This window comes from Pempheris klunzingeri, chromosome 7 (genome assembly GCF_042242105.1).
Source record: "Pempheris klunzingeri isolate RE-2024b chromosome 7, fPemKlu1.hap1, whole genome shotgun sequence".
Classification (NCBI taxonomy): domain Eukaryota; kingdom Metazoa; phylum Chordata; class Actinopteri; order Acropomatiformes; family Pempheridae; genus Pempheris; species Pempheris klunzingeri.
This window is the reverse complement of record NC_092018.1, coordinates 4,826,616-4,850,927: the sequence shown is the minus strand read 5'-3', so window position 1 is coordinate 4,850,927 and position 24,312 is coordinate 4,826,616. Positions and strand designations below refer to the sequence as shown.

The 24,312-nt window shown below is 45.3% G+C and overlaps 1 protein-coding gene across 1 annotated transcript; it reads right to left on the bottom strand.

Moving 5' to 3' along the window:
- Positions 1–613: 613 nt before the first annotated feature.
- Positions 614–21,615, bottom strand: gas2l1 (growth arrest-specific 2 like 1). Its single transcript, XM_070833873.1, has 5 exons — positions 20,896–21,615; positions 12,402–12,509; positions 7,828–7,924; positions 6,586–6,889; positions 614–5,076 (listed from the first exon to the last, which is right to left on the bottom strand). The coding sequence occupies exons 1-5, from the start codon at positions 21,613–21,615 to the stop codon at positions 2,985–2,987; spliced, it is 3,321 nt and encodes a 1,106-aa protein (XP_070689974.1). The 3' UTR covers positions 614–2,984.
- Positions 21,616–24,312: the final 2,697 nt, after the last annotated feature.

The window sequence follows — 24,312 nt, the reverse complement described above, 5'->3', positions numbered from 1 at the left end:
TCAAGTACAAAAAGTTAGTAAATCGCATTGTGCATAGAGAATAATATTGTCATTACCCACATTAACATTTAGACTTTTCTCAAAGAACTTTTCCTAAATCGAACATCAACCTGTTCTGCAGACTGCTGTGACCAAAGCTCTGCGTGAAATATTAATTGGACAAAATTCATCAACTTCAGAGGAAAATATTTATTACAAGAACAACTTGACAGCATGTTCAACTTAAAAAAAAACAGTGAAATGTTGCAGTATTGCTATTTCATACATACAAAGTCCACAATGTCAAGCAATCTGTACATTTAACTGAAGTTTTAGTGAAAATAACATTAGCAAACAAGAAATTGTCTGATTATGAACATTCAGATTTTGCTGATGAGGGATAGAGAGAAGGAGAGAGAGTTTCATGAAGTTGTGCAGGTGAAAGAGCAGGTTATGGAAGGACACTCACTCTTTTTGTGGTTGATAACCAAATGTGGCGGCATGTTTGTATGAATTCACAGTTCGTGTACCCGGTAAGTTTTAAACACCAGTAGATCAAAATGCGAATGTCTTAAAATAAGCCAAAACAAATTGAAATTTAAGACAACTAGGATACGTGTTAAAATCTGTTTATATGGGTGGAACTGATGATCGGCGACATATTGGATGTATATGTGGCTCTAACAATACTGATACATCATAAATCATTACCAGCAGTGAGGAGTCGGCATTAAATCAGATTAATGTAGCTCTGAAAACAGAACAGCCCAAATACGTTTAAGTTGTCTGTTGGGTCAAGTCAGTTTTTAAACTGGCAACATTTCTAACAGAACGTCTCTTTACACTATACTGTTGATCTATAGTCCTGAAAACACTGGGCCACATCTCATTTGATTTTCCCTAAACACTCACATCTCACTTAAGAGACCTTTGGACACAGATGTCACTTGAGCCCACTGACACTTAATTTCATAAATAAATAAATTAGACCAGCATCACTCCCTTCTTCACTCAAACTCTGTACATATTCTCACATGGTATGTACACAAACGTATGCACACTCTTTTTTTCTTGCCTATTCACTGTGTCAGTGCCCTGCAAAAAAAAGTTATTCACTTCCTTTTCACTGACTCTGTTTCCAAAGTCTCTCAAAACCCGGAGGAAACACATGAAAAACAAATTTCGGAGGTAATGATGTTTTTTTTGCAGGGCACTAACACTACAATTCCCATGTCTCCACTTTCAAGTATTTTACAAAAGTCCACACCAGTTAAATACCGAACACAGAAATACTGCAGCTGGGGTCTGGCTTCTCATACTCTTGACAACTGTGCAAGAGCCACACAAGAGAACCCTACTATCCAATTACAGTATCTATTATTTATGCACTGCTGCACACATGTAGACACTCAAGTCAAACTCATTCTTCATACATCAAACTAACCTTATCATACCATCATTATTGGCTCTGTTGGCTCTAATCAGCATCGGAACATACCATTCCAAAAGTGTGGAGGAAGGATGTGACAATGTGACAACACGTGCTTTAATTGTGTATTAAACATGTCCTTCTCTAGCCACTAGATGTCACCATAGATTGTGTCATGTCTTTGAAATCCATCTGCTAAATAGATTATCTGGCTTCTTGTGTTTCAAAACAGGTAATGGGATTCAGAGGCAATAAATTACATATCTTTATCATGATTAGTTCACCTACATCAAGTATAATTTATAATTTAAAATTGGCAACGTCCCCCAGATTTTTCCACATTCTCGCTCAAACTTTCCAATTTCTGTTATCATAAACAGTTAATGATGGCAATGTAGTGTTACCAAGTAGATCTTAGTGATGTTGAGCAAAAACATTCAAAAACTAACCTGCGAATACATTTTAAGGCAAAGGGAATTGTCAAGGCATTTCCAACATCAATATTGCATAGCTAAGGCAGCACAGAACTGATTACAGTGAGTATGTACATTAAACTGTATAGTCAATGCCTTCCTATATACAAAATACCCACATCTTTCAGTGGGCACATGAACATTTTGAGTATTTACACATTCATTCTCCAAAACATCTGACTCTTGCACATGTGTATATGAAGCATTGTTTTCCAGAGTACAGTTTGGTCAGAGGAAGCACTCTCAACATCTCATTTCAGTGACAATGACACAAAGGAATTCACCCTTCACTGCTCCTCATATTTTTACGCTTAATCCATTTAAAAGTAGAAATAAAGTTAAAATGTTTACTGCATTAAACATGATGTTGAAAACCTGTAACACATTAAGCATTTAAAAACAAATATCATCTATTTTGACTATTTGACATCGACTGTTGAAAAGGTGACACCAGCTTTAATAACAGCAGACGACTGTACAGAGATTGGTGGTGCATGTGGTGTTGATAAAGCCAGAGGGATGTTGAGGGTACCTTTGTCTATGTTACCTATTAGTATCTTGTGAATATGAGTTTACCGAGTTATATGTAAAGACCACTAATGTGGAAAAACTGAAAATATCACAGTCATACCAGTAAGTTGACTATCAAGGCAAGCAGAGATGCTGTGGCAAACCACAAGAGGGAGCCGGTCCATCTGACTAAAGGTTTAGTGTTCACACTGTTTATAGAGTTGCAGCTTTAAATCCCTGGCACTTTACCACACCCCTTAGTGGGGCACATGGCAGCACATATGCTCTCTCTCTATTTCTCTGTATCAATTTCACAAGTGTCTTGCAAAAAAACACCTTATGATTGGCAAAAGCATCCCCATGCACACAAAAAATACAGTAAAAGTAATATTAAAGACCATTCCTTTGGTAATAAATAATTTGGCTTGAGTGCAAAATAAAAGCAATGTAAACCCCCTGCAGTTCTTGAGGGGAGAAACTAAGTGAAAAAGGAGTGTTAGACATGCAATGAAAACAGTCTATAGCCCAGTCTTAAGTCTTTTTTTTTACACAGTAGTCAAAGTTTATGACAACAACCCCTTGTGCCTTTTGTGCTACATCCACGCTTCAGTGTCCAGGCTCCCGGACTGTCCAGGGTAGGAGCAATCCTTGTTGCCCATGGCTGGAGAACGTGGCTGAGGATGGATCATATCTGCGAAGGCCTGGTGCAGGCTCTTGCATGTGGCTGGACGACCAGTAGAGCGCGAGCTCTGAGGGGACAACGGTGGGGTGTGGCATGGGGAAAGTGTGTCGTGAGCCTGCAGATCTCTGTAGCTGACTGGGGTGGGGATACGTGAGGGGCTGTTGTCCGGCCTGTTGTCAGTGCGAGGCCTGAACCTGGCTCTCAATTTGTGCTTAGAGATAGGGGCTACCCTGTCTGCCTTCTTTTGCCCCTTCTTAGTCTGCAACACTTCTCCATCAGCATCCCCATTGGTCAGGGCTAACGATGGTGGGGGGGATTCTGACCGGGATTCACTCAGACTGAAGCACATAGAAGAGTTTTCACTGGAGGAATCCTGAAAGGAGCAGTCCTCAGAAGGGGGAAGAGGCACAGGTGACGGACAAGCCTCTGGGGGCGGGAGGTCATCACTGGCGTCACCATTTTCTAGATCATAAGGTAAGTTTGGCTGGTGATTCTCCAGGGGAACATCTCCTTCACGTCCTGTGCCCCAGCTGAGCTGACCCTGCTGGGCTGCAACCCCCCCTGTAGAAGGACAACCTCCAAGGTCTCCATTTATGTTCCTAGAGGGGAAAGCAGGTTGTGAGGGGACCTGATTCATCAATCTGTCTGACTCTGTGTCCCCATGACCAGGCAGGGAAGATTGAAGTTCCCTCTCCTCTATGGAGCTAGAGATGGCTGGGAGCTTCTTGAGACCCCCTCCACGCTCCCCCCAGTGCTCAGGCTCCCCTTGACCAAAGTTGTGTGGTCCTGCAAAATTGTGTCCATAAAGCAAATGTAAAGGGTCCTCCAGAGGGAAGTGGCGGGGAACAGTTCTCTTGGATTCCCTGAGGTCAGGCAGGGTTCCTATCTTTGCGCCCACATTCAGGGAGGAGGTGGATGAGTTAGAAGAGGAATAGGCAGAGTCTGTGACATTAGCATCAGTGAGTCCTGGCGCTGAATGTGTCCCAGCTCCCTGCAGGGTCGCTCCTACTGGGGCTCTACTAGACACTCCTTTAGCCTGCTGTGTATTGGCCAGAAACTCAGCCTCAAAGCTGCGGTACAGGTCCTGCTCCCTCTGGGGGTCTAGCGTTGGCAGCATCTGGAAGCCAGAGCCCAAACCTTCCTCCTCTGGCTCCTGGCAGTCCAGGCCAAACCAGTTCCTCTGATGGCCTCGTCCAGCAGAGCGAGGGCCCTGTAATGATCGAGGGGAGCGGGTAGCATGATGGTGAGAATTGCGGGGAGATGAGTGTGGTGAACGTCGCCCTCCTGCGGTGACTGGTGGTAGTAGTCTGCCTTTTCCTATGGAGGGTGAGCGAGGGGCAGGAGGTCTGGGAGTAGTTATCGTCTTCTTGCTGGGGCTGCTGTTGTTGTTCTGGCCCCCTTTAATGGGTGAGTTAGAGCATGAGGATGACAGCCTCTTGGTGAACCCACTGGCTAATCTGGGAGAGGATGGGGGCATTTGTTTGGCCCGAAGGTCCTCTCGTCTGTCTGGGGTCGGGGGCTGAGGGTCTCTGTAGCAGGAAGCAGATCCCGGGCTGGCATCCCTGGACCGAGTACGGCTCTGTAGCTTACTCTGGCTGTGGGAACGTGGAGCATGGAGCCTCCTCGGACCCTCGTTTCCAAGGGACCGGCCCCTCTCTGTGCGGGGTGTACGCGGTCCCTCAGAGGATCCTTGTGGCGGGTTGGGTTTGAGCATCGGAGCGAGTGCAGGACGTTCCCGAGACTGGCTCCGTGCGCGGGGCAGTGAGGGACGCAGGGATGGGGACTGATTTCCAGCTACAGGCCTCTCAATCATATGCCTCCCCTCTTTGCGACTGACAAGCAGAACTACCTCTTCACCAGAGCGCCGTGAGGTGCCACCAAGAGAGTGCCGTCCCCCTCCTCCTCCTCCTCCTCCTCCACCTCCACCTCCCTTAGAGGAGGCTGTAGAGGAGTCACTGCCTCCTGACAGACGTCTTGTTGCTGGTAACTTTGTGTCCTTATTCCTACAATGTGGGAAGAAAACACTGAATCATTTATATTTACAATAATACCATATACTTGGTCTTGCAGGGTTTATAACCCAACACATTGCAGCCTTTTGTCCATCAGACATCACTCGACTGTTACACAGCAGAAGGACCATCAGGTTTAACTGTGTCATTGGGTCTCGTAAATTGGATATTTAACCCTCCAGAGTCTTGGGGTAAAATGGCCGTTTTGTACTACTTTTCATTTTACCTTTGTGTTTCCCATTAAAACTGTTTAGCTTGCTTTCTTTGTGTTTGTGTCTTTGACGCCGACGGGCGGTCTGAGACTCTGAAGAGTTAAAGTAGAGGCTGTGTTATTTCTTTGACTATAAAGAGTTCAGTTTCATATATACCTTCATATGCAGGAAAGAAAATAGCATTTGGTCTGTTTCTAAAATTGTCATTTTACTCCAAGGTTCACAAATATTTGACTTTGAATGAATCCGAAAACAGTGTTGTGGTGAGGATACAGTTCCGTTTTCATATAGACGTCAGGTTTTGCCTTTAATTAGTGTTTTATCAAACCAAACTTCTAAAAATATCCTCAGAAATTAGAGTTGTTAATATTCATGCATGGTAATTCAGAGCCCACCTGTTGACCTACTTCCTGAGTTAGCTGTGACCAGTTGTCTGGGGATAGTCGGCAGATTAGCCTCTATATAGTCTGGTGAACTTGAAAGGGGATGCCCCACCCACACAGGGTTAATTCGAATGAGCTGTTGCCTTGACGTCTGGTCTGAGCCATTGCTCAATACAGAAATGAGCCACACATTGGCTGGAGGCCAAAGTAAACCACCATTCAGCTTCAAATTGTGTTAAACAATGGCGCCTTCACACTCTGACATATAGGGAAGGTATGTGACCAACTAGACCTTTTGCTCTTAAGCTCTTCACAAAGAGCTTAAGCAGATCTTATTGTCTTTATATCTCATAGAAAGAACAGCAGATAACATGCCACTACTCTGGCTCTGATGCCACTTCAGATGGGTATCAGAGAAAACTGATGTGTCGTTTTATTTGTCAGTGGCTTCATAATAATTGAGACCATCTGTTTGCCGTGGCAAGAGAAGAAAGACTTGAGTAAAAGCTCACACGCAATCACTGCCGTCTATAGTCTTATTAACTGATTGAAGGTAAAAGAGAGAAAAGGGGGAGCGAAGGAGAGCTCAATAAACATGTTTGGTGTCTACGTTGTAGCCACTAGGAAGTGCTGTAGGGTGGCTGTGTGAGACGGATTTATCAGGGCAATGTCACCTGAGATTAGATAAATCTGCTCTGGTCTAATCTGAGGCTTCCTGTAACGTGTATTCGTTGCGTATGTTCCCAGTCCTTTATGTGTGTGTCCGTCTGTCTGCCTGCTCATCAGTGGGCACAAAAGAGCAAGCAGCAAAAAGTGAGCGCGGCCAGCCAGGCTACTTGAGAGAGATTAATTTCTTATCATGGTAACACACTTATCCGCACACATGCGTAGACACACACACTCACCTGAGAGGATTAACGTGGCGGGGCTCTGAGCGGTCTCGTGGCGGCCGTGGGAGTAGAGTACGTGCTGCACCGGAGTCCAGCTCAGTGTGGACAGAAGGGTTCTGAGAGCGGCCGGGCCGGGTGGAGGAGGAACACGGAGCAGAGGGCGGCTCCAAGGAGCGCCTGTCAGGAGGTTTGTAAGGTGCAATGCCATCATTTCGCCAGTGTGGACCCGGGCTGGTGGAGCGGGAAGAGTGGGCACTCGAGGACTTGCTCTGGCCTCCCTGGCCTTGGCCACAGGCTTTAGCCTGGTGGTAGCGGTGGGCTGGGGAGACAGATCCATAGCAAGTGTTTAAAGCAGACCTCTAAACAACATCATCAAAGATTAAAAGCCATGGTCCGGATATATATTATAGATAACCACATCAATGTCATTAAGCTCTTAGATAGCAGCAGTAGATAACATGAGCCAGAGAGATGGACCCTTACTTGTGAATCTAGCCGACCAGAGAAATGCACATGATCCCAGTGTTTAGGGAGAACATTTATAGAACACAAAAGGCCTACTTCTATAATTACTTAATACTCTATGGTCTCCTAGTGGTTAGAGCTGTAACACCAATTATGAATTCAGCAGTCAGCTGTCCAGACCAGACGCTCGGCCCTTGACATCACCACCTCAGCAGCAGTTTGGACCCACGGATAGGGAGGTATGGTCTCCCCCAGCATAGCTATGGGCATGTATCACTGTTCTCTGTGCTGCTAATCAAAGTGAGTGTAAACACTGAATGGTTAGGATAGTTGTCCAGGTTATCAGCATTAAAAGTCTTTGTGTTGAGGTGAGTTGCTGCACAGATGTGTTATGGGATCAGTTAGTGTGGGCTGCACATTTTCCATTACAAACCTGCATCATTTTGCAGACCTACATTTGGAGGGAATTTTGGTCTAGCTTCAGTATGAAACAAACTGATAGCTGCCAGGTGATATAACAAAACCAAATAAGTCAACAGCAAAAATCTGAATATGTGAACGGACAGAATTCAGAATTGAATAAATTACAGTTATATGTCTATTAAGACTGAATGATAAACCCCATTTCTCAACATGACTCCCCTTCACAGTGTCTGCTCCTTGTATGAACATAGTGCATCAGATGTGAATGGGTTTTTAATCATCTTAATTATATTATGAATCATGCAATACTGAGATACAACAATGAAGTTGTTTTGTAAGAGGCTGACGGGGAATAGGAAGTGACCTCACCGAAAGCAGCGCAACGACACGGATCGTGCTTGTCCAAATAGTGCTCCAATGTGTCCCAGCCCCCTCCAACACGCACCATCACATGAGTGCGAAGGACCTGAATGAGTAAAAGAGACAACAAGGCTTCATTAGAGAAACAGAAAGTAGCTTACACATTCATGCACAAATAAAATGGCTAAATCCTTTGATATACAGCACCACCACACACACTGCACAAGTCAATAGATATGGAAATTCCACAAGTGGGACAGCTTGCTGAAGGCTGGCCAGCCTTCTCGGTTACGTAACATATAGATGCACCCCTGCCTGTGCCCCTGCCTCTCCCTCCCCCACGCCTCCTCTTTCTCCCACATCACCCCCAGCTGCTGCCATTATGAGGGCTGTTCATTGCCATGCCAACTCACAATTAAACAGAGTATGGTAGCATAATAAAGAGCCAAAGTGCTGTGAAAGACACTTTTTTCGGCCTCTCTTTCTCATGCCTCTCAGCTGGCTTCCCCATGTTTTCTGAGGGTAGCAGGGTGAATTAGCATGGTAACAACTCACCCCTGCTGTCCGCTCTGCTCCTCAGCTGAGATTTTAGTTATCGGGGAGAGGAGCAGAGACAAGAGGGGGCCTGGATAGCCATAACAGAGGGGGGTCGGTGGATATGTCACTTCCTACTCTCCTCTGCTCTTTGAGGCACAAACATCCACAAGATTAGACCAAAGAGCTCCCTCCAGGCAGAAGCTGCCTTCACTGAGGCAACACAATCTGACTGATGTGACAGCCCTGTGGATGCATCCCCCTGCCTTGGGTTGTGTAATAGGGTCTGCCAGCCACATGTTTTAAAGGTTGTACCCGTGCCTCAGAGGGCAGGCGAGGCAAAGCCATAATGGTACATCTGTGCAGGCTGGCACAGAGTTTATTTACAGCAAACCACACGTGGCACAGCGTCTCATCCCGGGTTCCTGACCATGGTCAGAAAGAGGCCATGGACATGGCGTGTGCACCAAAGTCTGATCCCAACTTCTCACTAACACAATCCCTGCCAATCCAATACAGGTCTTTTCATCGGCGTTGGTCCCCAACTACATAAAATCCGTCAAAACAGCTGATCTGCTTATCTCTATCAGACCTGAGAGTATAAACTGCTTACTCTCCACTGCTTTGGCCTTATGTCAGTAACAGGTTTACTGTTTGTGTGAGGCTGCGTGACCGTCATGTGCCAGCAGTGAAAAGCAAGGTGGCACGAGTTTCATTTAATATTTTCATCATCACTGGTATTAATGTCATTAAGGTCCGCTAACAGAGATCCACGTACTGTGGAGGGACAAAGCTACACCAGGGACAGGAGAAATAGACCCTTTTCAACAGAGAGAAACACACTTTGTCCCAGCAGTTCACAGACTAGATCTGCTGTCAGCTCTGACTCTGTGATCAGCAATCTTAGTTTTTGCATAGTGCACAGTATACAATAATAGAAGTGTTGATGTGACATAGATCTCTATAATGACTTTGTTATTGTTCTTTAACTGTGGAGGAGGAGTAGCTGTCATGATGGTAACGGCCACTGGGAATCTGAATAAATAAATACAGTTGTGTAACTGGACTGGGATAATAGAATAAGTATAAAAAGAATCATCCGGGCTCTTAAAATGCTAATCACGCAGTACTCATTTCCAGACTGTCAGCTCATAAATTAACTATCTTCATTGTCATGCAGTCATCTAACAGCACAATGCGACCACAAAGACAGTAGAACGCGTCATAAATACTGAAAATCATTATTACATATTTCACACAGATAATGCTGCAGCATTATGGAGGAGTCTGTTGAGGCCAAATAAATGTTTGGGGACCATGTTCCACTTTAGATCCGTGGCTTAGCTGCCTAATTTGCCAACCACTGAAGGGGTATCACAGTCTGCACCAGTGCAGAGAGACCTGTTTCTATGGCAACAGCGAACAGAGAGACTTCTTGTCATCATTGCGGGGGCGTGTTGAACCAGTTTCTTCTCAAATCTTGTTGGTGAGTTGAAAAATTAAGCTCATAGTTCATTTCAGCTGTTGAGCACCATGACTGCAGGCATCTCCTCCCTCTAGGGAGCGTCCTCCCTGGAGACAAAGATGTCTTATTAACTCCCCCCTCTGTTCATATGGGGCCGTTCGCCCATTTGCTTTCTCCACCTCATCCCCTCGTTCTGCTCGAGATCCTTGTCAGAGCTTTGGCAGCTGAATGGGGGATTGTTGGCTTTCAAAGTGGCTGTCCGCTTCCTCTCCTCAGAAGACTAAGGGAAGTGTGTTGGCCGCACTTGTAGCTGCTGGGGCATATGCGTAATCGCTGTCATCCCCAGTGAGGAATCATGAGAGGGCGGAGATGGCATGAAGAGGGCTAATCTGACAAGTCAAAGGCTCCCAGAGACAAACACATCACAAGCGGCTATTTTAAAATATGTCTGTCTCATTAAAACGGCTGTTTCCACAGACATGAGCTTCCACAGATAACACACTTCACAGTCCATCTTAGGGAGTGTAAGAAAATTATTAGGAGGGAGGAGACGTGGAGGGTTAGGTGTTTTTATTTTTGCTGAAGGGAGGGAGGTCTGATTGCTCTGGGAGGAGCAGTAAAGGGTCTTTAATTTTTTTGACATACCCTAAATTTATACTTCAGCTTTCCCTCACAGGATTAATTAAAAATATAAAAAACAGCCGCTAATGATGGATTTAATGTGCATAACGTGCCATAAATGTGTGTTTATGACACCCATGGAGAACAATTCTGTCTCTGTCTGTTTCAGGCCTTCATTTATTACAGACGACCACTTTAGTCTGCATCATAATAGAAAATAAGTGAGTAAGAAAATAAGACAAATTCTTTGTCTTTAGTTATTAATGGCGATACCAGCTCAGCACTATATTTTCAACTAATAGGTGGAGGGTCTTGCTTTTTTAAAAAGTTAAATATAAGATTCAGCTCCTCTTTGCACCCTAATAATTTTCTACAGTACTTAGTTACAGTACAGTACTCACTGTTAATGCTACTGAATTCGGTACACATGACACCTTCAAGACCTCTTGAGTAAAGCTCACTATGAAGGTAGAAAAAGCTTTTTACCAGAGCTTCCCAGGGCAGTGCCAAACATTTTATCACATTGCGTATATCACATCTCCCTGTGTGGACCAAGTGGTGCCGCTAAAAGTGAGGAAATATTGACATTACTGACAGTCAGACAGAGCAATAATGTAAAGGCAGACAACTTGGAATGCCATCCAAAGAGTCCATTAATCTGTCTGGGCTACGTTTTGGGTAGGTGAAACCAAATCAATCCCTTTTACCCAGCAGCCTTCCTGCCCAGCCCTGGGAGGCCTGATGTAGATACAGCGGCAGCTCTTAAACTGAAACTGAGACAAAGAGTCCAGCAGAAACAGGCTCCAGCTAAGATAAGGCTCGACTCAGGAAATTACCTAAAGCTCTACTTGTGTCTCAGTGGAAAAAAGCAAATCCCTGGGAGTGGGCCAGTAGAAGGTAGTTTGTAAACACTTGCAAACACTTGAGAGAGAGAAATCAAAACGCTGTGACATCCACTGTACAGTTCTCTGGGCAGCCAAGCAGCTGAGTGGTTTATATGTTGCCACATAACCCTGTTCTCCTTGAAACAACATATGATGCCATATGCCAACACCCTATGGCTCCATGCAATTACTGCCAGCCCCACGGTGCTCTGTGCTATGCACCAAAGTATCACATACATTCTGCTAAACATGTAGTGTAAAACTGGCTTAAGGGATAATTCAGGTTCATTACAACTAAGGACTACTCTTTTGTAGCTTTGGCCGTCATTTCTGTCTGAGATCTGGCAACATGGCAACATCAATACGAGAAATCTGAGGGGCCAAGAAACATCAGTGGTTATATAAATCAGACTGTTTAGTCAGACAAAACATGTTATCTGGAGGTAAAACTGAACGTGGGAACACCAGGTTTGTTGGCAATAATCCCTCATAACACAGGATAACTGTGTGCCCACAATTAGGGAAAATACAGTGGGTCAAAGTTGAAACAGATAATCATCAGCAGGCACTAGCGTATGTGCACATTTTTGGCAAGTGTTGGGTAACAATAATCAGCAGAAAAAGACAAAAAAAGAGTACCCGCTCATTGCCATCTTGTTCCCGATTTGCTTTTTATTCTACATGAACATGAAAACATTTCAATTAAAAACAGTCCTCTTAAGGAGTCCCTGTAGAATAAAAGAAAATTTAGAGCAAGACAAAGTGAGTAATTCACTGTTGAACCAGGAAGTCGATGTTTACCACAAACAGCTGGGGTAATAATTATAACTATCCTTAGAAATGAATCATAAAACATGTTTTAAAGACTGGAATATTTGTGTTTGTGTTGGACATCCAATGAAAGCCGTGCAGGTGATCAAAACATCTTGACTGCAACATTTTCACTGACAATATAATGCATGATTATTTTCCTGTCTACTGAACTGTACCTTAATCGATAAACATGAAAAGCAGACACACAAGAGATGTGTCATGCTTCATGGTGACAGACAGTTGTGTTTATGGTGATGAGGGCCTACCCTGATGAAGATCAGTGCACTCGAGTCTCCCACTTTGTACTTCCCCTCCGACACCTTGATCATGGGGAATTGAGCTGGACAGGAACACCGGCCCAGAATCTCACGCACCTGAGGAGAACAAAACAGAGCGGTTCAACACCCACGGGAGACAAACATGACACACACATCCGGGAGGAACCTGGCAACAATCCTCCCCCCCCCCCACCCCCAAGATGAGATCAAGTTTAGTCACATATCTGTAACCGTAACCAGAGTGCTGCTGGTCCTGAGCGCTATGTGTCAACAGCACAGTGACTTTGTTTGTTAGTGTGAGAAATGAGAAGTCTTGGCCTCTTGAGTGTATGAGGGTGTTGAGTGTGTGTGCGTCATCTTCCTGCCAACATTACTCTCTGGGCACCTACCGGGTGCCCCGCCCCGCTCTGTTACCACATTAAAAGCCCTGCCTCATTTCATCTCTCCAGAACTTCATCCACCACAAAGTGTCGCAAAAGCACAAAAATACATTGGTGGACATGCTAATGAACGCTCTCCCTCACTCGGCTGCTACATGACAATGTTTCTGGTTGTGACATCATAAACTGAGGAGAGAAAGAGCAGAGAAACCAGACCGGTGGTGATGATGTCAGCAGGCCTGTGCTGCCAGCTGGGTTTTGAATTGAGAGAGTCAGAGCTGGTGCCCTTGCTGCGGTTGGGGTGCTTATTAGACGACTGGAGTCAGACACAACTGCAGGGTAGAGCGAGCGCCGCCTGTGTAGCACAGGCCTGGGCTCTCGCTGGATTGGACGACTTTGATGTTTTTCTTGGCGTCTCTTTCAGACAAAGGCGTATGCACACTTGTCGACCGTGGGGGAGAGAAAGTAAAGCAGCAAAGTGGACGGTGGAAAGCACAGGGAGAGAGGAGCAATAACTGCTCCATAATTGTGTGCGCAAGGGCAGCAATTACAAAAGGGAGGAGTGGATTTTATTGATATTTAAGTGATCAAATGACGTGTTGGTGGAAAATCTCAGGTTGCGAACTCCAACTCTTTGGGTGTTTACAGTGTCTTTCATGTTGTATAGAGGGCTAAGGGGATGTGGGTCACGTGTGTGTGTGTGTGTGAACAGGTTGTCCTACAACACCTACTGTGTGGTGCATTTGGAAGATTAAGGAGGAACCTTGTTATTTTCTTGAAACAGCACCCTTCTTTTGTCCACATGCTAATTACAGAGGGTGGAATCAGCACTAAGCCCCAGCACCTCACCTGCCTCTCTGTTCTCCCTCTCACCTGCGTCTGTTCGGCCTTCTTTTCTCTCCCATGTGCTTTGTTGTCTATCAGCCTGTATTTTCAGCCCATGCAATGGCTGACCAGACCTATATTTGTCTTTGTTTTCTGGGTTTTGTTAACATTTCTACATCTGCTCACTTCCTCCCTTTCTCTGCTCTGTCACTCCGTCTTTCATTCTGTCAGTAGGTGGACGAGCCCTGTTCGGAAAAACCCCAGCCAGTGACTTAATGGAAAGATTGCTATGGCAACAGACACACACATAGCCTTAGCCTTCCCTTTTATAACTGTACAGTGTGCCTTTTTTTCATTCCTGCTATAGTAAAGCCATTCTCTCGCTCCAACACCTCCCCCAGAGCTGTTCAGCTGAGGTCATAAGTTTTCCTCCAGAGGGAAGGTGAAGGACTCACACTGGGTCTCATATGAAACAGTGAGCAGGACACAGTCAAAGCATGAAGTGTTTTTAATAATCAACAGCAGCTCTGATATTTGAAGTATTTACTCTGTGGAAGCGATGGCATGAAATGTGTGCACTTCCCATGTCTTCGCTGTGTCAACAACGGGTACCGCTCAGACACAGTGAAACCAAAACACATACGCTTTCACACACACACACACACACCAGAAAGGGTGGGGTGGGGGGGGGACACAAGGTCACACAGGAAGCATGCGGAAGTGAAGAGGGAACACTGCGAAAAACTGAAGGATGAATTATGGACGCATGTTGTCATGTCAGCAAGAGCTGCAGATGTTTGAGAAGGAAAAGAGAGAAAAACGAAAAGCGTCTGAACGATCCACAGCACGCCCCTACGCTGGGAATCTGCTGTGTCTATCTTAAGATAGTAATGCAGAGATGTTTTGGCATGAACAGACAGAGAAACATTTTGATTAGTAAGAGACTTCTGTGTTATTCCTTTCAAATCGAGCTGCTGGGTTTGTCTTCGGGCAGCTGAATGTAAAGAACATACACAGTATGTACTGCTTTAATGATCCCGCTGCTCGATCACGTCATATCTGCTCAGTGTGAGTCAACAATCTCTTAGTTCCTTTCCTTCCTGACCTGCAAACATCTGAAGGACCATTCACTGAGGGCTGAGCAAACCCTGGGGAAGCAGAGGGGAAATGGGAGGGGAGAGATAAAGATGTTTAAGTTCCATTCCCCATTTTCTACTTATTTATAATGTGGTGCTACACTTAGTCTGTAAACTGTATCTTAACATACACGTACCAGAACAAAGGAATGTGGTCTAAACGTTTATTAGTATTGTTCTATTCTAATAAGTATATTTGCTCATATATGGTATATAATTCTAATTTATTGATTGTTATAATGTGAATACACAAAATACAGTTTCAGTTTTCTGATTTTGTGGTTTAGGTTTTGAGAGTGAGATCCAAAGTTTGTAAATGTGCTTTAGGAAGCCACACGTCCATTTGAATATCTGTCGGTTCTCCTCGTGACTCAACAGACAATGCACGGCCACACAGTTTGCTATAGTGCAGTCATCAAACATAGGTGTGCTGGCCTGCTGTAACTGGCTCCCTTTATGATTGCTTTGCAAAGGATAATTACTGCCAAACTCCAACAATAAAAACTGAACATGACAACAGCTCACTCCACAGGAATTTACATGAGGGTGTTTCCAGGATTTGACTGAGAGACAATTGCAGATTGGAGGGTTTATGACAGAATACATAGTACTTTCAAAAGGTGAAGAAAACTGGGAGGATTAAGATTATATGGCACGGCACATACAGTACTTTCAGTGTAAGTTTAAAAAAATGACAAGACTCTTAGCTTATCTCATTGCCCCTGAGGATCTCCTGTCATGACTGGAAACTTGGAAACCCAAGATAGAACAACCTCCCCATCAGATAAGCACGCAGTGGAAGATAACTATGCCACTGGGGGTGCGGGCGTGGCAGGAGGAAGACTTGGGGGGAACTTGAGCAGTTATTGCTCCACCACCCACAGTCAGCATTCCTGAAGCCTGTGAAGGCACACTGAAAACGGCAAGATATCAGAGTCTATCTTCTATTAAACCACCGGCCTGACAGCCTGTATAACTACGCAACATCTCATAAACATGGAGCAGCCTCCTTTGCACAGATCATCTCTTTAATCAACCCGAGGCATTGAATGACTGAATGAATAATGATAATGTTGATCCTGTAACCTGAGGGGACAAACTGGAGATATTGTGGAAATACATGTATTTAAAGACTGTTAGCGTGCTGGTCCAACAAGCCCGACCAGCAGAGAAGGGACAGAAAAACAGAGGGTCAGGTACGCAAGTACCTTTCCACAGGGAAAATAATATAGTAAGTTATGGTTATACTTTGAATATAAACAAATGCTTTAAGGCAGTTTCTTCATGACTGAGAGCTGGGTGAGAAGATCACTCTTACATCTTGCAGCCTTTGCTAAAAAACTGGAAACAACTTGCCTGGCTCTGTCCAAAGGTAACACAATCATCCTATCAGCAAATTATAGCTCAGTTATTAACACATTTGAGCTTGTTTGAAGGGGGCAGACTGGATGTTTCCCATTTTAATGGTGAGATAAGCTAAGCTGGCTGTAGCTCATAGCTCCTGAGCAGATTTCACAAAATGTCAAACTATTCCTTTAACTGTTACAATGATAACAACGAGATAGATTTATAGATTTCATAACCTGTGACGTGTGTTTGATCAGGGTGGAAAATGTAATGATATTTACTCCATGGCAGGCCACATCCACTGCTTCAAGGAAACCATTCTCTGAAAATCGATGCCTATCTTCTGGCCGCATGACAGCCTGCCCACTGGGGAGCTGGGAGGATGGAGCAATATAATGGACATCAAGTGCTGCAAGGTGAATAACTCTATTATTCATATGCTTCAGTCAAACAGCAATGTAATCACCCAGCGCAGGAAGTTTAGTATCACGTCAGCGTCTACATGATTTTGTTTTGATGAGGCTCAAGAAGCACTCTGCTTGTAGCAGTCTCCACCTGAAACCAGCCTGAGGAGGCTGCAGACGGGTGCAAAATAAAGAACCAGACTACTCACACAGGCAGAAGCCTATTCAGATAAACACCCAATTAAATGCTAATCATGGAAACCATCAGGTGATAGCATCAAATGCTGCAATAGAGACAAAAAGCACAAAGCGCGGACTCAGCTGTTTCCACATGCACCCTGCTGCATGGAAAATAGTTGGGGGGAGGGAGATCTCGTCTGTTCTGTTCAGGTATCTCGCAAAATCTAGCAGGTGAAAAAATCCTTTAAAATACTAGACCCCTAAAATCTTGAGTGCATGTGACACAGTGGGGAGAAACACTGAAGGTTGCCACGCTCCCTCAGCAAAGCGTATGAGTGTGACCCAATGCAACGCATGATGACCTACTTTTCTCTTTCACTCTAGCTCCCTCTCTACTGTAGCTCTCCCTCTCAGAGTAACATCCATTCCAGTCAAGCTTAACAGAGTGTACAGTAAAGTCACTCTAGGCACACTATCTGTTGTCTACTCCCCTTTTTTACTCCCTGAATGCGCGAATTGGACCCTATGGTTAATGGAGCAGACTGCCCATATAGGCATAATACATTCATCTTCCCCCTTTATTTCCCGTCCCCTTTGCTCTGCTGGTGTCTCCATCCAAAGCCTTTGATTGAGACGTCAGCCTTTGATTACCTCGCTGTCAACAGTATATTCACGTCTCCTCTTCAATGCCACCAGCAAGACATACTGCTCTGCTCATCGCTTTATCATCTGTAGTGGAGATTGAGCGGGGGAAGGGAATGGGGGCTTGCACATATATGAACTGAACAGGGGCTGAACATTGAAGCCTGGGGTGAGAAGAGACATGAACCAGTTTATATGACTGAGCAAGAAGAAGGACAGATGCGAGTGAAGGAAGGTGACAAAAGCTGTGACGCTGCTATGGCCTGTTGTTTATAAGCTCAACTATTGTACTGCATAGATGCCTATACATGCAGTAAACATGTGAACAATCTGAGAGTGCATTAAGGGGTCAGTAAGTGTCATTTACATTATTACATGTGTACCAGTTTGTATAGCTTTGTAGGTGTTCTCACAATTAAGTCCAGGGGCCAAATTGCAAGACCTGGAAATTATACAAAAAGGTCATGTTTTGTGTAGACAGGCAGCCATGTTTGTTTACGTTAGGCTGCTTGCAGCACATAGCAAAATGCAGATTCAGTCAAAGTCGCTGTCATAATCTCCGTCGAGTGGGGATATAAAAAACAATCCCCTAATGCATAGGATAAACTTTATGTGGTCATACAGTATAGTAATGACTATCAGCTGCTGTCGGCATCACTTCGGAGACAGGAGGGAAACAGGAACATTTATCACTGACTCAAACTATGACGAAGGAAATGAGATGCCAGCCACTTCCTCAACTTTGCAGTGGAAAACGGTCCCACGGTGAGATGAGTAATAACTTTAGTGGCAGATTAGTGGGAGACACAGTGGTGGTGAGTATTTACACGCCGGTGTGTTAAGATTAAATACCTACTGTATCCAGCAGGTAGCTGCCGCATCGTCTGTTTGCATTGAGAGTCACAAGTTTACTGAGTCAATAAGACGAAAGTACAGAGGACAGACAATATTTGGTGCTACATTTGTACCCTTACTATTGAAGAGCCACATGCCCTTAAAGGGAATTACTTCAAATGATCCTGTTGTCAGTATGCAGACTACAACACTCATTAGAATAATGACCCGCAATCCTATTATCGCTACACTTGTATTGTCTTATTGAGCTCAACAAGAAGATTAGTTTGATTGTCCAACCACCACACAACGTAAGGAAGAAGTTGCCAAATGTACAAATCTCATTGAGATGCTACAAGCTGTACAGGAAACAAATGCTAAACTGACTGTAAACCAATCTCACTCACACTGTTGTACAGCTCAAGTTTTCTGTTTGAGATTTAGTTGGAATTAGGCCATCATGGTGGTGCATACATGTAAGGACAACGTCCTGTGATCACATAGTTACAGTGGTGGTAGGTTGAAGAAAATATGGCAACTAACAGGAAGCTGAATATATGTAGCGTTTCAGCTTGCACAAGGATGTGAGACATCTCTGTGGGAGTTAATGGCCTGGTAATTAATAGATGGCATTCAATAATGTTATTGGATATGAATGTGGAGGCAGTTCATGAACGGGTTGATAAATTATGTATTTTCAAAAAGCAGCTTCAAAATCAATTCAGCATTTTTTTTTTTTTTTTACAGAGAAAAATCAGTAAATAAAAAAAAAAAGAGCCGAACCATCCTGTGAAATACAATCCACCCGGGATGATGCAGGAAAGTCGCCTCTGAGGGTAACAGACGTGCAGTCTGGTGCCACAGCTGTGGACCAATGAAGCTAAGCCCTTAAACTTTCTTCCTCTCCCTCCCTGTCAGACACTCATGGCTACAAGCAATGAGGTTTCCAGTAATAAAGAGACACTAATCTCTTGTAAGGCCACTACAGAAACACAAAGAAAAGCGCACAAGTATTCTGCAGCATAAACCTGTGACTGATGTTATGGAGGATAGAGACGCCTCGCAGCAAGAACTGTAAAGGATATCTGATCGAGCAGCTATTACTACATCTATTTAAAGAAAATGTGGTAGATGCACTACAGCGCAGGGCATTAAGAAGAATTCAGTGGAAATATGCCTCACACAGTGCCTGGGTGACATTAGACAGATTGTTCAAGTACAACTTAGCAAACAATGTGAAGTACCCCTGTTGGTGCTGTACGATTCTAACACTGCTGCTGCTCTTATCTTGATACCACTGTGGTTTCCCATTTGAGGAGCCTCGTGTCGCTGGTGTGGACAGCTGCACAGCTTACATGCAAGCAGTTTTCTAAGTACGACAGGGAGAGTGGACGAGATGAGCGGGAACACCACTTCCCAAGTCAGCCGAAGCTGGCCAGAAGGCGTCGGTTTGGCTGTCCAACAGACGAGACTGCGTTTGTGTGTGAGCGTGTGCTGAGGGATGTGTCAGAGCAGATGACAGAAAAAGGAAAGACAGGCATACGCTCTGTACCCTCCCTGTGATCTTTTTGTCCTAAAATGTAGTCTGCTTGTATAATCCCCAGTACTCAGTCATATGAGTGAGAGTGTGCGGACTCAGACAGTCTGGATGGGAACAGCGCACATCCTCCTCCACATGCTCTCCTATTTCTGTCCGTGGAGGCAACACTAGAACCGCTGTGCTCTGCTGCCTGACCAGCAGGAGTGTGACTGTCCACTGCGTCCCCTCCTCCCTCTCCACTGTCCCTCACATCTTCGGTGCCAAAGACGGACATTGTTCTTCTCCTCATCAACATGAAAACATTGACTTCACACCCCCACCCCCCTCTCTCTCGCTCACTCACAGCCCAAGCCAATGTTCTGCTGGTCTGCCAGTCAGCTCATTAGCTCTGCCCTAACAAGATCTTTGCCTCTCTTATGTGCAGCAGGCCCTGGCAAAGGTCAACCAGTTCAACGGTGACAAGACAAGAGTCGATGGTTTGAATTTCACAGCACAGGAAATGTATTAGAAACCAAACTGCAGAGAGGGACATTTTTAGAAGTGTTGGGAAAAAGGAGCTGCAGAGTCAGTGAACAAATAAGTATGGTTAGATATTGTATCGATTGTTCTAGATGGACAAAGAGGTCGAAGGTGATCTTCAGCTCTGAATCTTCAGTCTCTGTCAATTCTACAAGAATGCAGGAGAAATGTGACCTCTGACTTGTCAGAGCTCCCCTGAGTCAAACACACACTGACGCCACAGGTGAGCGGGAATTTAACAGCTCGGCCTAAAGCGAAGGTATGCACAGATGTACGCACACACCCACACCACAGGGAATCTATAAGGTAGGGGCCTGTCTGTTTCATAGCACGGACATGATATTTTCAGAGAGGGAGCTCCACTTTTGGCACATTTCTGTGTTTTACTGTCTTCAATCAGCTGCTTCGTGATGTTTAGCAACAGACAAAACACACGGGATGACATTTAGTTCTGACCAAGGCCAGAGGGTGTTCAGCCTGTGGGACAGAGTCTTTCATGTTATGGGTAGTGATGATAAAATAGTGTGTGACTGATAATCCTGCTATTCTGTGACCATCTGAATTATTCATAATGCAGCAGTGAGACATGTTGAGTTCTTGTGGAGTAAATAGTTAATTCAGGATGGAGGCTAGCATGCAGTGGCTTGTGTTTTTATCTTTTCACGGGCAACTCACCAACTCATCCAAATTACGCATGTCACATAAAACTCTCTTCGGCTGCCAGATGAACGGCTCTGGATCAGGCTCATCCTCGTCCTCATCCTCATCCTCCACACTCTGGCAGCTCTCCTTCCGACTGAAACACCTGCTCAGAGGCGGGCTCTGCTCAGATTCTGGCTCCCCTGCGTCGATCCGCAGGCTCTCCTGGTCCCGGATCTCCTCCTCGATCTCCTCCTCCAGCTGGATCAACATGGGGGCCAACATGCCAAACTTGGACCCGCGTCGCGCCACCTCGAGGAGGCACAGAACAAAATTCTTCTCGTTGCATCTCTCCACCAAGTCGTTGGTCTCAAACATGAGGACGTCTTTGATCCAGAGCTCCTGTCTGCACCAGGTGATGAAATTGGACACGTTATCCCGCGCCACGAACGAGCCGGGGACGACGTTGCGTGACTGAAAGCAAACATCTTTGGATGGCACCTTCATGGACTGTGCAGCCTCCGGGTACTCCAGCTGGAAGTCCTGCGCGGCGCGGTTCACGTTGTTGGCGTGCCGACAGAGGGCACAGCCCGTCCCCAGCCCATCCATGAAGGTGTCCGCAGTGAGATCTAGGTCGTACAGGGTGTTCAGCCATTCAGCCAGATCCTCCTTCATGGCATACAGGTACTCCTCGCTGGATTTAAAGGGCCGGATACTCTTGGAGGCGGCGGACTGGATGTTGCTCTGATCAGCCATATTGTCGGATTGTGTAGCCTATCAATAAAGTCTACTTGATAATTCCCGATTGTCTCATTGCACGACTGCGCTCCAAAGCCTCATCCGCATCACGTAGAGAAATAATCGTGTTGACGCACCCATGCCGATGCCGATGTGCATGTGCGGCTCCTTAAAGCAGGCTTTGTGTTGTTGTCATGGGCATAGCGGGATGCGCAGCGGCCGTGGCGCATGGATGCGTTTTCCGGATGTCTCTGCGAAACCCGCTCCCTTTACAGAGCGCATCGTCGGGTCCCGGACCGAGAAGGAGAGCGACACACGCCCATGGGACGAACGAAGTTAATCCGCCCGGCGGCCGGCGGGTCCTCTCACCCACAGAAATCCACGTGTCACCATGTCTGCGCGTCGGAGGCGGTCAGCCGACTGAGCTCCTCACCGATGAAATCACGACCAGTGAGCAGCACCGAGTCCGCAGCTCATCCTCCCCGCAGATAGGCCCGCCTCTCGCACTGAATATGTTGACCTGCTGTGGCTTAGAGCAGCAGAGCGACTCGGTGGCACATCCCATTAGGAGGGATAAACGCCCGGCAGAGGAGGAAAACTTAACCCCATGTTCTCCAAGTCAGAGTGCACTCCTTCACACGGTGGCAACTTGATGCACTGCTGGTCTCCTCTAAAGCAATGCACCGTGTTTTCTCTGCAGCAGGGTGAGAAGCAGCTCTGATATTAAGATATTTCCCTCAGTACACACATGTCAATACACCCCTGCTGTAAATGGCAGGCAGGTTTACCATGTTCCATTACTGTAGTATCGATTCAGCTCATTGTTCTTGCATTGTTTGCATCCTTACTCTTTCTAAACACTTGTATATTTTACATTTGCGTTAACACATACAGTGAGCAGGCTTCATTAAAGAAGTCTTTGTGTTGACTCCTCATCAAACAGCCTCCAGCGATGAAGGCCAATAAAGCCTTGCATCCCAGCATCATGAGACAGACACTCCGCCTAGTGCGAGAAATTCCCTTCCAACTGTGTAATCTCACCAGTGCTTAAAGGCTGCGATGAGGAAGAAACTCTGATGTCTTAGTTAAGCTTTAACAGTCTTTTCTGAGCCTCCTGTCTGTTTTGTAACTGATGTGTGATTATTGGTGTGTGAGGGCAACAATTCAAAGATGTCACACCTGGGAGGACGGAGCCTGTAAAACCTGAACCAGCAGCAGATTGGGGATTATAAAGGGAGATAGTGGGAGATATGCAGTGGATGGGCAGTGTTATCCAGCCCAGTGAACAGAGCTCAAGACACAGTAGCCGACACAAAAGCACATGATCTACTGTGTGCATGACAGGAGATGAGCGTCCGTCACATAGTGCACAAGATAACAGGGCTGCTGTTAGTGTGACTGGGGACTAGGTTTTTGGGGGTCCCTTAGATAGTCAGTTGAGCGGCAAACATCACAGACACACTGTTCTTTTGAAACTTGGGTCAAAGTTCGGAGCAAGAGACCAGATTTTCCGGTTGTGGTGGTATGTTGAAAACATGAGGGAAAGTTGCTTGGGGCAAACAAAAGGCTAGCCTTATCACTAAACTTTAAAGCACATGATTAGAAACTGTCCTTTGGGGTCTTTTAACACAAACTCAACACGAGCTTTTAATGATTTCTGATGCTGTTGAAAAATATTTTACATGGGCCCTTATTTTTCATCGTGAGTTTGGCTGTAGCAGGAATCTGTATGTTCAAAAACTTCTGACTGGGCCTTTAAAAGTCTTTTCCACCATCTCATTTTTCCCCCTTGACGAATTCTTTTCTTTTTTTAAATGGTGGGCTCTCCACCATTGGAGCAGCTCACGTACTCTCCTAATGTGTGATTGTTTGAATTTAAGCAAAGCAGACCGTCAAGAAGGAGGGCTTGTTTTCATTTAAAAAGAGGGATGTGTCTGTTTAAGAGAGAGAGAGAGAAAGAAAGGAAGGGAGGGAGGGGGGTGGGCGGAAGAGAGATATAGAGAGAAAAAGATGGAGAGGTGGGGTTTGATGAGATCATTTTCTGGGCCTGGATGAATCAGCTTTTCTGTCAGTAAAGGGAGAGGGAGAGAGGGAGAGAGGGAGAGAGGGAGAGCGCTGGGCACTCTATTAATCCACATGAGCAACTGGCCGCAGCAAATGAGAAGCACTTCAAGATGTCAGCTGTGGCAGGGTTTCCCCAAAGGATAACGCAGAGGACCTTAATTAATAAAAACAGAGACACGAGCCTTGATTACTGCCATCAACAACAGGACTGAGAGGCCAGACCACCTCTAACGTGTGAAGCCGTGACCGATCAGCTATTCCTCATCAAGAAAATAGGACCTCATTCTGTGTTTTTCGCCCCACAGTTTGTCCTGACAGATACAGAAACATACATGTGCTTACTGCCGACATGTCTGCCTCAGCAAAGTGGACAATGAAGTGTTACAGTGAAGAAGCGAGTAAGTGTTTAACAGAAACTACTGTAGGCGTATGAAAAGGAAACATCAAAGAGCCGTGGGATGGTCTTAATAGCCACATGTTGGCCAGATGTTTAAAACAAGATGTGCCAAAGATTGACATCTGTGATTAATATCAGCGCTTAATTCAGCTAAGGGAGCACTGCTCAATAAAGGCAGTCAAAATGGGAACATTTGAGGGAAGAATGTGTGAGGTATTTTTGGTGGAGTTGATGCCAGCGTCATTTTGTCCCAG